General features: G+C 37.0%; 1 protein-coding gene across 1 annotated transcript in view; it reads left to right on the top strand.

The window, feature by feature from the left end:
• LOC107541464 (amine oxidase [flavin-containing] A) overlaps positions 1–16,240 on the top strand; it is a 60,833-nt gene that overhangs the window by 16,911 nt on the left and 27,682 nt on the right. The window contains exon 3 of the mRNA XM_016218531.2: positions 5,804–5,941. Coding sequence (XP_016074017.2) covers positions 5,804–5,941 — 138 coding nt within the window. The remainder of the gene's footprint in view (positions 1–5,803; positions 5,942–16,240) is intronic.

The raw sequence follows: 16,240 nt of genomic DNA, 5'->3' as shown, positions 1-16,240 counted from the left end.
ATCACCATTCTGGAAAAATGCATGCTAACTATTGTTTACTACTATTCAATGAAATGGTTGCAGGTGGTTGAATCTGTGGGAGCTGATGAAAGTACACAATGGGAGGACATAGGGTGGGGAGGAAATAGGACCAAACATGGAAATTTTGGGAGCATGCAGATTTAAGGGGAGCAGAGGCAAAGGGGCCAGAGGGAGCAGTAGAGGCAGAGGAGGACCACACCAGAGCAGTGCAATGCATATCAGCAAAGGAAAGAGGAAAGGATGAGAAACAGTCAAATACCATGAGCATTTGATACCTGATGAAGACTGAAAAGGCCTTTGTGTTTGGCAGTTAGGAGGTCATTTATGAGACTCTTTGTTAGAGCACACAAATAGAATGTTAAAGGCTGAGGGTTCACCGTAAGGACAAGACTGAACTGTTGAAGTGACTTGAAGGAGAGGAATCACCTTTCTAATTAGAATATGTATCCGATTTATAACACAATGGCTTATACAGTGATAATAAGAATGGCTTCAGCAATACAAACATTCAATTATTTTCCATAAAAAGTCTGGTAGTAGGTAGTCCAGGCTAGTGCAGGGGTACAGCTTTAATCATCAAGGCTATGCTCTTTCAGTCTTTCTGCTAGATCATTCTTTATATGTTGGCTTATTGCCTAGTGGTAACCAGATGGCCGCTGCCTCTCTAACCATCAAATTATCATTTAAGGCAAGAAAGAGCATGAAGAGGTAGCCCACGTCTTACCTGCAACCAAGTTTTTCGTTTATCAGAAGACCCCAGCAGACATTTGCTTGGGTCCCGTCAGCCAGAGTTGGGGCACATAGCTACCCTTAGCTGTTAGGGAGCCTAGGAAAGCAAGTATTTAACATTTTAAGGATGCATAATAATTGCAGGCATGGGAAAGGGAATATGAATGGATATGGAATAGCCAACCAAGAACACCTAAACTAGAATATTATACCAGCTGTTTCAGTCACACCATGCTATGCTTCCCTCTGTGATTTACTTTTTACCTTTTTAGATGTATAGGGATATATTATAGGCCTATTTTCACTTTGCTCATCTCTAACAGTGCTCTGTAGCCTTGCTATTCAAAGTGTCATGTAGGCCAGCAGCTTCAGAATCAACTGGGAGCTTGATAGAAATGCAGAATCTCAGGCCCTACCTCAGATGTGCTGAAGCTAAGTGCATTTTTCCAGGGGATACTACAGAAGTGCTGCTCTATGATGTATGTTTGGTTGCTTGCTTTAAATTACTATAAATCCAGATTAATTCTATCTGGAGAATTTCTGAGTACTTCCTCAGATGTAACCCACTGGGAAGCTATTGGTCTCAGGGTGAGGAGACTGGGATTCTGGCCTCTTACTGGCTTGACACACTGTCTTACCTTGGGTAAGTCCTATTATCACTTTACATTTCAGTTTTCTCATCTGAGCAGTGAGATACAATCTAAATGTACTAGAAGCTCCCTTCCAATTCAAATTCTAATTAAAGGCAAGTATTTGTAGTTCAAAAGAAAAATTGCATATTCTGCCTGTTCAGCCTATACAAATTTATTAGATATGATTGTCCTGTCATTTTCTGGACACTATTCCTTCATTTAGGAGCTAGTTATTAAGTTGTTCTTTAGTCCTACTTTTCTTATCTCTAAAACATTTTGGTTATTAAATAGGAGCATTAGCCATGTTGCAGATTTTCAGTTAAGAACAAATTTCTTTGTATAAGGAAAATGAGAATTCTAACATAGTACTGCCCCAGGCTGCTTTTTCATGGTGCATAATTTATATATGTCAATACTATACAGGAACTATTGTGTATTGATCATGATATTATAACTCCCCTTAGGTATATGGGAAAGAAACTCTGAAATGCTTGGAAGCTAGAATTTAACATTTATAAGATTTCAAATGAATAGGAGGGGAAAAAAGGGCTTTAAGAAGCAAGGACAGAAATGGTATTTAATAAGAAACTGAATTGAATATTATTTTAATTGCTTCTAATAACATAATCAACTAGGGTTACTTGGGGAGGAGATGCCATAAAAATTACTCTGGATCTTTAAGTACTGAATTGTCAAATTTGGTATTGTCACTTGGCAGTTGGGTTCAGATAGATTTATTAGTTCAGAACTTCCCCATTTTTCTAGTGCGATTCATCTATAATTCTTCAGAATCAAATTAATGAAGTTGAAATGCCTGCAGGGCTACCACAGGCATAGTGTATTTGTTTTCTAATAGGGTTGCATGTTCGTGGCCTCTTCAAAGGCTGAATAATAAGATTAAAATAAAGACCCTAAAGACTGAAGTGCAACATAGCAGAATATGGTATTATAGTTCTAGTATCCTCAGACTGAACCTGGGGCACCTCTTTTAGAATGTTTCCACTTTGTAAAGAAACATTCTGTAAGTCTTTCACATTTTTTACTGTTTCATTTAGGGTTATTTACTTTAAAGATAGTATCAGTGTTCTAAAGGCATCATGTTTCAAAACTCCCAAGAGTTCTCTTGCTGTCTGTTAAAGCCTAAGAATTTATTGGAGTACTGATACCAGTTTTGTTCTTCATATATGAAAAAATATGTTTTTAGAGACTAGAGAAAGTTTGGAGGACAGCACCAATAGTTAGTAAAAGGAAATGTAAGAGTTATATGAGGGACAGAATAAGAGGTGAAAGGAATACTTCCTTTCTGGTATTATGGCAGAATGGAAACCCTGATTAACTCTCCCCATTGAAAGAAGTAAAATGCTGAATAAAATACATATGCTGCTGTGTCAGGGATGTTAGAAATTTGAAGATCTCCCATATGTTGAACAGATATCTCAAACTTAATACATCTAAATTGAACTTTTGCTCTTCATCAATTCCACTATTCCACTTTCCCCATATCAGAAAATGGCAACTTTTTAAAAAATGTGTAGTCATGCTCAACATTCATTCTGTCAGGAAATTCTTTTGGCTCTGCCTTCAGAATATATCCAGAATTCAACACTTCTCACCACTTCCATGGCTGCCACCTGGTGGGAGCTATCATCATCTCAAGGGGAAATTACTGCAAAAGCCTTCTAACTGATTTCCCTGCTTTCACTATTGCTTCTTACAATCAAGTCTTAGTGCCGCATCTAGAATGAGCCTTTCTAACCTAAGTCAGACCTTGGTACTTTTCTGGTGAAAACCTTCTAATGGCTCTCCTCACTCAGAGTAAAAGCAAGTGTCCTTACAATGCCCTGCTAAGTGAAATAAGCCAGTCAGAGAAAGACAAATACCATATGATTTCATTTACATATGGAAGGTAATGAACAAAATAAACTAACAAACAAAATAGAAACAGACTCATAGATAGAGAACAGACTGGCAGCTGTCAGAGGGAAGGGGAGTTGCAGGGTCCAGTGAAAAAGGAGAAGGAATTAAGCAAAATAAAACAAAATAAAATGAAATGAAAAAAACGATAAATGCAGTATAAAGTAGGAGATTTTTAACATACATTTCTAAGCTTATAATAAATTAAGCACACAAAAAAGCCTGAGCACAATTAATCTTATTCTAATGGATATGTATAAAATATGCATAAAGCTTATAGACTATATGTTCTTTACAAGCAGGAAAATCTTTGAAAATCGACCATGTGCTACATCATAAAGTGGGCCTCAAGGATTGTTATCATATAAACCACATTCTTTGACCACAGTATACTTATGACAGAAACATAACTAAATCATTCTATCTGTGGAAATTAAAACACAATAAAGCTTTTAGAAACATGGATTTAGAGAGAAAGTGTAATGGAAATTTGAAAATGCTTATAACTGCACAACAATGGAAACACTAAAAGTTGTGGATGTTGCTAAAATAATACTTAGAGGAAAATTTATAACCTAAATATAAAAGGGGGAAAAAGCTCAATATGAATAAGCTAAGCATGAAGTCGTTAGAAAATTTAAGTGTAATAAATCAAAAGAGAGGAAAAAGAACATAAAACAATAATAATAAAATACTTAATAAAGAGGATCAAATAAACAAAGATTGATTCTTTGAAAAGATTTATTAAAAATAGAAAAGTGCCTGATATTTTTGAAGAAAAAGATATCCCAAATATACAATGAAAGGGATAAAGTGCAGATATAACTACTGATGTAGTAAAAAATAAGAGGATGTCATGAACTTTAAACCAATAGTTTTGAAACATACATGAAATGCATATATCATAAGAAAAATATAATTTATCAAAATTGACTCTGTAGTTTATTTTCCCACAATGAAAACATTAAGCTTAGATAGCTCTACAGGTGTGTCCTACTTAATGTTCAAAGAAGAGATCATTCAATTTATGTACGAAAACTTCTAGAGAATAGAAGGAAGTATGATCATTAACTCATGAGATTAGTAATACTCTAATGCAAAAAATGGACAAGGGCTGTAGAAGAAAGGAGAATCATGGGATGATCCCAATCTCATTTATGAACTTAGGTCCAAGAATCTTAAACAAAAAGTTAGCAAAGCATTTTCTACAATAATAATATAATATGAGATTGTGTTACTCTAGGAAGTCAAGGTTGAATAATACTGGAAAATATTCTGAAAATAACAGATTAGGTAAATCGTCCCTACCTTTCTGCATCCAGAAGGAAAAGACTGACCCACTTTTCCCCCTACCAGTGTGGTGGGGAGGGAGGAGTTTGCTTATCACTGAAGAAGCAAGTAAGAGGCTGAGTAGTATTTTCAAAAGTCTTACAAAGCTAGGGCAACTAAAGGTCAAGTCCAGAGTCCAGAAAAGTGTGTATGGAGGGAAGTGTTGGTAAATTCCTTGTCCTTTGGGTTGGACTGTGTCCTAGTTCTAAGGGTAAATTGCAAAAGGACTAGGACATGTGTGCAATTCAGCCTAGCTTCAAATCGTTCCAGCACAGAAAATGCAATAAAGTTATCTGGTATTGTTAATGAACCTAGGTGTTGGCAGAAGCAGACATAAATTGTTTATAAGAAAGATATCATCCTCCCAGGATTAAAATTTTTCCATATTTTTTTTCAAATTCAATGAGTGGCATGCGATAAAATATAATCAGGCCAACAAGGAGAAGAGGCAACATGAATGAGAACTGGTATAAACAACAAAGTAGAAACAGAGCCATAAGAAGTTATTACAAACACATGAAGGAGTTATAACTCACAATATTTAATTTATTGATTAAGTCATTGGGGAATGTGTTAATTAAAAAGCTGGGAAAATGTAGAACTACATTTAAGAGGGCTAAAGTAAAATTCAATTTAAGAAAAAATCCTTGCAAGTGTATAAACTAATTTGTTAGGTATATAAATCTTTTTAATACCTTTTTGTACTCTTTTCCTATGATGCATTCTTCCTTGCAAGTGTTTTAAAATCAGATCAAGAATCCATCAGTGTGGACTGATTTAAGATTTCATCTGTTGGAAATAAGAGAATTAGGCCTAATAAATCCCTGGGTGACTTCTCCAGCAACATAACCCAAAGTAAAGCATATAAAATAAGTTAAATGCTTTAAAAAGGTTCTAGATTGGCAGGTACATGTACTAAAGTGTTCTTTTTTCTTTATGTATGTCATTGTTGAATCAGTCTCACCAATAACCATGCAAATGGGCATTGCTTGGTGATAAATATCATAGAGGGTTATGCATAGTCTTTGAGTGAAAGAGAAAGGATTGCTATTTTCAGTTGCAACATATCAGAAAGATGTAGGGCACATTTAAGTTGTAAAAAACATGTTTTATTATAAGATAAACTTATTTTTCAAGTTTTAACTAAAGTCTTCTGAACATTTTTTCTCTTTCTATAGAATAAACATGTTGATTACGTAGATGTTGGCGGGGCTTATGTTGGACCCACCCAGAACAGGATCCTAAGGTTATCTAAGGAGCTGGGCTTAAAAACTTACAAAGTGAACGTGAACGAGCGTGTTGTACAATATGTCAAGGTAAGCCTGATATTTTACTCAAGGGACCAATGGGGAAGTATTGTATTTGGAAAAATGTTTGATTTGGTTTTGAGGATTTTTTTCCTCAAAGCGATCATAAAAATAGGCTCTTGGCTTTAAAGTAGTATTCTGCCTTTCTTTTATTTTTTCAATCTTAAAAAAATCCCTGTGGACTCCTGGAATTACTACAAGGGGTCATGCTTCAACTTGGCTCTCTTCCATATCACACACTGTGGCCCCAACCCCAGTCCAACCAGAATAGGGGTGGGAAGCTCTGTTTCCTTTCCTCCCCTCCTTGGAGTGGAGGAGTGCCTGTGACAAACACACACACAAACACACACAGCCCCTGGCAGCCCCTGGGGCACCTGTGAGGCAATTCTTTTTTTTTTTTTTTTTTTTAATATACCGGGACAAGCTTGCACTGAGTAAGTGGATTACAGAGCGATGACTGTGGGGTGCCCAGGGCTCATCCCTGGCACATGGACTCTGGGCTCAGGGAAGCCAGACTATGTCCAGAGTCCAACCATAGAAAGATTGAGGCACCTGATAATCTGCCTGCCTGGGTCGGGAGCTGCCCTATGAGGCAGTTCTAAGGCCCCAAGGAACACAATAGTCTGAGGCCACTTTTTAAGACTCTGGCTTATTCATCTTCCTCCTTACCTGACATTTCTTTACACACCTTGATAATTTCCTCTGTACTTAACCTTGACTCTGGTGAAGTCTAGCTTGGTTGTGCAGTTTCCTACTGTTTAAACAAATGATTGTTTAAACTCTAAATGCTGATGTCCACTCAAGAAACAGCAGCTGTTGCCAGTGTTATTCTTTCTTAGTGAAGCCAAATACAGGGCTGCTGGAGTCTGGAAATGTGTCTTGAGAAGTCAGTTTTCCAATCTGACATTGTAGCCCACATCCTGGAACTAGCATTACTAAGGCAGGGGTCATTTATTCATTCTAATGCCAGCATCACTTCTCCATAGACACAGCTGTCCCCCACTAAAAACCAGGCAATTATGTGCGTCTGATGTCTCTCAGGTCTTTTGGAGGTGGGAGTTAAGGATACTTGTGATGTATACACACCAATGCCCAATCAGAGAGGTCAGAAATCTTGGGAAACTGATAGCCAATTGGTTTTGGATGCTTGGGAGAGTCTGACAGTGACACAAGGGAAAAACAAACCAGTAGCCTTTAGAAAAACTGTGGGTTCAGAGGTCAACAAACGAATGAAGAAAGTATAAAAAAGTGTTTAGGAATACTGGCTTCAATAAGCCACAATCAAGAAGGAAAAAATTCCCTTGCTTTCGTACTTCCTCTCTTTTTGCACAGCATGATGTTTCTCTGGACTGGTAAATCATAACAGGAAGAATAACAGCAGCTAACATATTGAGTACTATTATGTGTACTAGTACTTTTAATATAGGAAGAGAGGCCAAATCCTCTGTACTCAACTAATTAAATAGTCATGTTAATTCACTCTCAAGTCCAATTGGGAAGCAAATGAAGCTGATTATCTTAGAATCTGATCAGATTCATGCTTATAATCTCTTCCTCCCTAACTTTCAGGTCCTGAGAGATTTTTTAATTTTTTTTTCCTGGAGCTTCACAATAAACACCTAAGTGAATTTTATACATCAACTCATTAAACACTTACCTCCACCCTTTTGGGCAGGCATGGTTATCCCCTTTTCACACAGGAGAAAACTGAGGTCCTGAAAGGTAAAGTGATTTGACAAGACTATATAATTAGTAACAGTCTGCCTACCACCTGACTACATGTTCTTCGTGATCCCAATATGTGGCCTAGGAAAACTTGGGGTCCTGAATAAAGTATTCTGGCCCTCCAATATTTTTTGGCTGAACACATACTCATTGTAAGGTATCTGACCATCTATTTTACTGAAGCAGTCTACTCTGGACCAGATGCCATTCCAGGCTGGAAATACAGTATTGGGCACATGATCTAAGTTTCTGCTCATATGGAACTTGCCATCTAAAAAACCATATCCTCAGGTGAGGATTAAAAAAATATTAGCTAACATTTCTGCCTTTGTCCTTCATGAATCTTGTGAATAGAATCCCTATTCTGATTCTGATTTAGTAGATCCTTATTATTACATAAAAGGTTCTTAACTTGACAGTAAACAGATATTAAGAATTTTGTGAATTTGATATGGCTTTACTTGGGAGATTATCTCTGATTTGTGAAATTCATATAAATTAATCGTATCTTTAACCTAAAAGGTGGATTTGAAGTGGCATCAGCTAAGATAAGTTTAAAACATCCTCTTTAAGGGTTCTTTTATTTTTGGATGTTGTAGGGGAAGCATATGGACTTGAATGCCTCTTGGATTCATTGATTCATTACTTGCATTAGTAAATAAAACACTCCATTATTATGATTGTTTTATGAGTGAGTTTCATTGTGTTATGGAAACTTTTTGTTAAATTTTGTAGTGCCAAGTCTTGGGGAGGAAGGAGGAAATGCTTGATTTTTTTCCCCATCACTTCCCTCAGATCATAATAATGCAGGTAGGGGTGGATATGGAGAGCACTGCCAGAGATGGAGCAAGGCATTTTTCAGAAGCTACTTTGATGGAGGAATTGGCATATTCATGCATTCTGACTTTTTCCCTGCTTTTTACATCCTAAGTAAAATTAGAGGCTATAAATATGTATCACACATTTGTTTTTAGAGAATGGTTTGATAAGGGTTTATTTGAAACAACATGGGCTTTCCTGATAGTAACAGCTCATCAAGCATTTTTTCTTTGTATTTATTCTATTCTTCCCACAGCTATTTACTACAGTTTTCTATGCCAATGACTATAATCAAAGGCTTTTCAGAATGTGTGTGCTGGAATGCTAAGTAATTTGTTGTTTTTGCTAAGAGGTGAACTTTGGTTTAGCCAATAGACTGTGTGGAAAGCAGAGGATGTATTTTTTTTAATTTATCTTTATTGTTGAAAGTACTACAGATGTCCCTTTTTTCCCTTCATTGACCCCTTCCACCCTGCAGCTACCCCTTGCCCCAGGCCTTCACCACACTATTGTCTGTGTCCATGGGTTATACTTATATGCACATAAAATCTTTGGTTAATCTCTCCTCACTTACCCACCCACCCCCACCTTCCCTCTGAGATTCCTCAGTCTGTTCCATGCTTCCATGTCACTGGATTGATTTTGTTCATCAGTTTACGCTAAGCAAAATAAACCAGTCAGAGAAAGACAAATATCACATGATCTCACTTATATGTGGAATCTAAAGAGGATGTGTTTTGTTGTTGTTGTTTGCTTACAATAGTGTTTCTTTTGTATTAGGGATGTTTATTTATTTATGTATTTATTTATTTTAACCCTCACCTGAGGACATGCTTAGAGAGAGGAAGAGAGAGGGGTGGAAAGAAAGAGAGAGAGAGAAGGAGAAATATCGATTGATTGCCTCCCATACACACCCAAACTAGAATCAAACTCACAATTTAAGTATGTGCTTTGACCGGGGACCAAATGTTTTGGTGTACGGGATGACTCTCCAACCACCTGAGTCACCCAAGCAGAGTTAGGGACATTTATTTTAAAGCTGCTTTTAACACCTTTCCATACTAGCTTGCAGAAGGTGTTTCTTTTGTTTTCAAAGAAAGTTGTACTTTTACTTTCAACCCCTCTCAGTAGGAAACTCAAGAAATCAAAGCTGTTTAGGTACTTTTAGGAATGCTACTTATCATGTCTTGGTCTCTTTTCTATTCATCACCTAAATTCATCCCTTCTGACTCCATGCATTTGTATTGCCTTCCACCTGGAATGTGCCTATATTGTACATCTTTTATCTCATTTGAGCTTTCCAATGATTCTACGAAGTAATAAGCATTATCCCACCCATTTTATAGATGAGAAAACAGACACTCAGAGAATTTAGGAGCCAATGTGAAGCTTTCCATCTCTTAAGCTCAGTGTTCTGTGGGATACAGAACTTTGTTCCTTATTCTATGGGCAGAAAGTCGCCTTGTGAACACCTCTAATAAACTGCTCCAAGACATGACAAAAATTACCTGCTTACTTTGGCAGTAGGGGCTCCTGTGGCTCTAAGGGGTGAGGTGTGTGCCTGGGAACCATAAGTGCACCATTCACCAGAGTGGTTTCTTCTCTTCTCTTGAGAAGATCCTGAGTCACAGATATGGAGCCCCTCTGGCCTTCAGTGAGCACCTGACACCTGAGCAACCCCCGGGCCACAGAAATTAGGCTCAGCAGGCTGAAGACTACAGATGGATTTTATTATTGTGCTAAAATACTAAGTCCAGAGGTCTAGAGCATGGTTTGGAATTGTTGGCTATAGTTTTTAATAAATTATTTATGTAAACTTATTAGTCAAAGTATGTTCAAGATAAGAGTATTTTAGCCCTAACAGGTCTGGCTCAGTGGTTAGAGCATAGGCTTGTGGACCAAAGGGTCCCGGGTTTCATTCTGGCCGAGGGCACATACCTCAGTTGCAGGCTTGATCCCCGGCCCTGTCAGGGTGCGTGCAAGGGGCAACCAATTGGTGTGTCTCTCTCACATCAATGTTTCTCTCTCTTTCTCTCTCTCTCTCTTCCACTCTCTCTGAAAAGCAATGGAAAAAATATCCTCCAATGAGGATTAAAAAACAAAAACAAAGCAAACAAACAAATAAGATAAGAGTATTTTATTTTATGCCATTATACTCTGCCTGATTTTTAAAAGAAAGAAAAAGAGGATTTAAAATAATTTTTATAAATCAGAGTAAAAGATGGAAAAAAGGCAAATAGGTAAGGACAGGCAAGTGGTAATGGGCCTGTGCTCATGATAAGGAATTTTGTTTTGATTGTAGAAATGAGGTAATGCAAGAAGGATTATTTGTTTTCTCTCTAAATTACAATTATATATAGATTTTTAAAAGCAGAGAGACTAAAAATATTTACTTATTTTCACTTTGATATAGCTTGTAAAAATAGTTTTTAGTAACTTCCTTTCGTTTTCCCCTCCTTTTTTTTTTTTTCCTGTTAATCCTCACCCGAGTATATGTTTTCCATTGATATTTTTTTTTAAGGCAAGGTTTTTATTTATTTTATTTATTTATTTATTTATTTATTTATTTATTTATTTATTTAAATGTATCTTTATTGATTTCAGAGAGAGGAAGGGAGAAGGAGAGAGATAGAAACATCAATGGTGACAGACAGTCATTGATCAGCTACCTCCTGCATGCCCCCTACTGGGGATCGAGCCCGAATCCTGGGTATGTGCCCTGACCTGGAATGCAACTGCAATCCACTGGATCATAGGTTGATGCCCAACCACTGAGCTACACTGGCCAGGCTGATTTTTGAGAGAGAGTGGAAGGAAGGGGGAGAGACATATCGATTGGTTGCCTCCGGAACCGCCCCAGCCAGGCCTGGGATAGGGGATTGAGCCTACAATTAAAAGGTACATGCCCTTGACTTCAATCATCCCATGACTCTTCAGTCTAAGGGGGGGGGTGAGTGATACTCTAACCACTGAGTAAGCTGACTAGAGCTTCCCTTCCATTTTAAAATGACTTCATTTACTTGTGGTCACAGGAAAGCTTAGTGATAGAAATTACTCCTTTTTAATTTTTATTATTTTTAAAATTTATCTTTATTGTTGAAAGTTTTACAGATGTCTCCTTTTTTTCTTTTTTCCCCATTGAACCCCTCTTCTCCACTCCTGCCCCTCCTCCCCAGGCCTCCTTCACCACACTATTGCCTGTGTCCATGGGTTATGCATATATGCATATAACCATGTAAGTTCCTTGGTTAATTCTCCCCACCACCCCGCCTTCCTCTGAGAACTTTGAGAAATCTGTCTGTTGCATGCTTCCATGTCTCTGGCTCTATTTTGTTTGTCGGTTTATTTTGTTCATTAGATTCCACCTATAAGTGAGATCATGTGATATTTACTTTTCTCTGACTGGCTCATTTCACTGGGCATAATACTCTTCAAGTCCCTCCATGTTGTCTTGAAGGGTAAGAAATCCTTTTTTCAGCTGTAAAGTATTTATTGCATAAATATACCACAGCTTTTTTATCTACTCATGGCACTTGGGATGTTTCCAGATCTTAGCTATTGTAAATTGTGCTGCTATGAACATAGGGGTGCATATATTCTCTCTGATTGCTGTTTCGGGATTCTTAGAATATATTCCTAGATGTGGGATCACTGTGTTAAATGGCAGTCCCATTTTTAATTTTTTTGAAGAAACTCCATACTGTTTTGCACAGTGGCTGCACCATCTGCATTCCCTTTTCTACATATACTCATCAGCACTTGTTTTGTTGATTTATTGATGGTAGCTATTCTGACAGGTGTGAGGTGATACTTCATTGTTGTTTTAATTTGCACCTCTCTGATGATTAGTGACTGAACATTTTTTCATATGTCTCTTGGCCATTTGTATGTCTTTGTAGAAGTGTCTATTTAGGTCCTCTGCCCATTTTTTAATGGGATTGTTTGTCTTCCTTTTGTTGAGTTGTATGAGTACATAATAAATTTTGGAAATTAACCATTTATTAGATGTATCATTGGCAAATATGTTCTCCCATATAGTTGGTTACTTTTTCATTTTGATGCTGGTTTCTTTTGCTGTGCAGAAGCTTTTTAGTTTGATGTAATCCCAATTGTCTATTTTTTCCTTTGTTTCTCTTGCCCTAGGCATTATATCTGTGAAAATTCTGCTATGTGAGATGTCTGAGGTTTTGCTGCCTACGTTTTCTTCTAGGATTTTTATGGTTTCACAACTTACTTTTAAGTCTTTTATCCATTTTGTATAGTATAAGTTGGTGGTCTAGTTTCATTTTTTTTTTTTTTTCATGTACCTGTTCAATTTTCCCAACATCATTTATTGAAGAGACTGCCTTTACTCCATTATATGCTCTTGCCTCATTTGTCAAATATTAATTGAGCATAATGGCTTGGGTCAATTTCTAGGTTCTCTGTTGTGTTCCATTAATCTATATGCCTGTTCTTCTGCCAGTACCAGGCTGTTTTGATTACAGTGGCTTTGTAGTATAGCTTGATATTTGGTATTGTGATCTGTCCAATTTTACTCCTCTTTCTCAAGATTACTGTGGCTATTGGGGTCTTTTTTGTTTCCATATAAATTTTTGGAGTGTTTGTTCTAGATCTATGAAATATGTTGTTGGTATTTTAATAGGGATTGTTGAATCTATAGATTGTTTTGTGTAGTATGGACATCTTAATGATGTTAATTGTACCAATCCATGAACATGGTATATTCTTCCACTTTTTTATATCTTCCTCTGTCTCTTTTTCAACGTCCTGTAATTTTCCAAGTACAGGTCTTTTACCTCCTTGGTTAAGTTTATTCCTAAGTATCTTAATCTTTTTGTTGCATTGGTAAATAGATTGTTATTTTAGTTTCTCTTTCTGAGAGTTCATTATTAGTGTACAAAAATACCATCAATTTCTGGCTGTTAATTTTGTATCCTGCTACATTGCTGAAGTCATTTATTAAATCTGGTAGTATTTTGGTGGAGTGTTTAGGGTATTCTACGTACAAAATCATGTCATATGTGAATAATGAGTTTTCCCTCCTTTCCAAATTGGATGCTTTTTATTTTTTCTTCTTGTCTGACTGCTGTAGCTAAGACTTCTTGTACTATGTTGAATAAAAGTGGTGAAAGTGGGCAACCCTGTGTTGTTTCTGTTCTTAGGGGAAATGTTTTTAGTGTCTTCCCATTGAGTATGATATTGGCTGCATGTTTGTCATAAACAGTAAAGAGAATTACAGTCCAATATCCCTGATGAACATAAATGCTAAAATCCTCAACAATATATTAGCATTTCAGATCCAGCAATTTATTAAAAAGATCATACATCATGACCAAGTTGGATTTATTTCAGGAGTGCAAGGCTGGTACAATATCCACAAATCAATAAATGTGCTACATCACATAAACAAATTGAAAGACAAAAATCACATGATCATATCAATAGATGCTGGAAAAGCATTTGACAATATCCAACAACCATTTTTGATAAAAATTCTCAGTAAAGTGGGAATAGAGAGATCATATCTCAACATAATAAAGACATATATGAAAAATTACTCTTAAAGCCTTGTTTAGAAAACTAAGTCAGCATTAGCCATCTTCTCTCAAAGGCTTCTTCCTCCCCTCCCCCCCCTAAACTTCCAGGGATTAATCTCTGATTTAGTTTCTAAGAGAAAAAAAGCTTCTGCTCAGTTGAAGTGACAGCCCAATATATAGCAAACTCAGGTTAATTATTAAATATTTTGGTTCCATTAATTTTTAAAAAAATTATGGCAAAGTACATGTAAGAAATTCACCATCTTAATCATATTTAGGTATACATTTCAGTGACATTAAGTACATTCACACTGTTGTGCTACCATAATCCATCCACAGAACTCTTTTCATCTTCCTTCCATTCATGTTTAATAGTGAGTTAATTACTACAGAAATTGTTTTCTAACCATTCATTGAGAAGTAGTCTAGAGTCACCCTCTTGCCTTGATTTAGGTCAGACAAAGGATTTCTCTCACTAGATTGTGAAACTTTGCAATCACCTCCTCAAGTGGGGCCTCAACATTTTGGCTAATGGCAAAAAGAACCTTGTGAATGGAATAAAACATTACATAAGCAGCTTCCTCAAGAGAAATTGCTCTTGTCTCCATGATAACCCAACTCCTAGAAGTTTTGACATTTCAGGTTGGAGTGTAGTTGCCAGTTTGAAGTTAAAATCTCCTCCTCCCCACTTCTTGCTTTCTACTCCTTCTCTATTGTCCCCTTCTGAAGCCACCACTCTCACCCCAGAGCATGCACCTACATTACCTAAACCAAAAGGCTTAATCATTGGTCTGGAATTTTCAAACTTTTGCAGAATAGCCTTGTAACAGTTGAAACCTTAAAAAAATTTCTCATGTCCCGTGAATTCCATACCTGTTCCATGCTGGGCACTTCCTGAAGAATGGAAGTTCCATTGTCCTGTGAGCATATTCTGACCTAGCCAGAAAACCTTTTCTGCCATTCTCCTGTCCTTCTACTTAACAGGGCCGATGCTGCTGTATAGCCTTCTCTTTTAGGTATGGGCTCCAAAGGTTTTCACTACTGTGTCAAAATCAGTGAACAAATAACTTGAAAACCTGTTGGACCTCAGAAATTTATTAAGTAACAGTTATCCTTACTTTAGAGATGGAAAAAAGTTAGAGTACAAGTATTTGATTCAAGGTCCTACAGAAGTGTGTGTGAGAGAGACAGAGACAGACAGACAAAGGTAAAAAATCTAGTTGATAACTAACCTTAGCAAACACAGAACTTGAAACTGAAATAATGGTAATAATGTTGATACACTGTATTTGAGCAGTCTAGTACTGTTTTCATAGCATTTCATCCTATTTTTTGCTTTGTGTTTGAGTTTAATGCAGCCCAAAGAAAATAATTCTAGGTGAGATCACAGAAAATATGAGTGTTAATTATAGTTAAAGGTAATGAACACTTTGATCCTGAAAGCTGTGGAACTGAGTCTTTTTCATTTAAAAGACTTTCCTCATGTTAGATTTTTCAAACAAACAGAACAATTACTGAACTACTAGTTCATTTCCTTTTATTCCCATAGCTCTCATATAATTTGTCAGGCTCAAATTATACACAGTAAATCTCAGGCTGAGATTTAATTTTATGTTTTTGCCAAAGTACCCAGTGGCCTAGTTTCCACTGCCATATTCAGCAGATAAAAGGTCTCTGAAAAAGCATCAGGCTATAGAGATGATGGGGGGAAAAAATCACTATTGGCTCACACTTGCTGACCAGCAGTGGTTGATAAAAGTAGCCCCTGGGGCACAGACAAGGGTGAAATTGCTAATCATAATTATTTGGGTACAGACCAAAGAAATCTTGAGTATCTGTGACTTTTCCTAATTTGTAGATTTAAAAATAAATACTTTTCTGATGCGCAAATTTTTGAAAGATTGTGCTAAGAATCTGATGGCTCCTGGTCCATCCTCCCTCCCACTTCAAGTCCTCATCGTGTCTTCACCATCATGATCACAGTAGCCATATCTGAGGTAACTCCATCCAGTAGAAGGTGAGGGCTGCATATGCCCAGTCATCAGGGTGCACAAGGCAAATGCACTCAGTTAACACCCTTTGACCCTCTTGGCCTGTTCTGACATGCTTTCTCTCTGTGCTGCCCAATTCCAAAGGGCAGAAGTCCAGGCCCGAGACTCAGCACAGAGCACTTTTAGTTTTAGGTAGATGTGCAAGTGATTTTATTTTATGTCTCGTATTCAAC

Source organism: Miniopterus natalensis, chromosome X (genome assembly GCF_054644295.1).
Source record: "Miniopterus natalensis isolate mMinNat1 chromosome X, mMinNat1.hap1, whole genome shotgun sequence".
NCBI classification, from domain to species: Eukaryota; Metazoa; Chordata; class Mammalia; order Chiroptera; family Miniopteridae; genus Miniopterus; species Miniopterus natalensis.
Note: the sequence above shows the minus strand (reverse complement) of the source record. Positions and strands in the feature narration are given on the sequence as shown.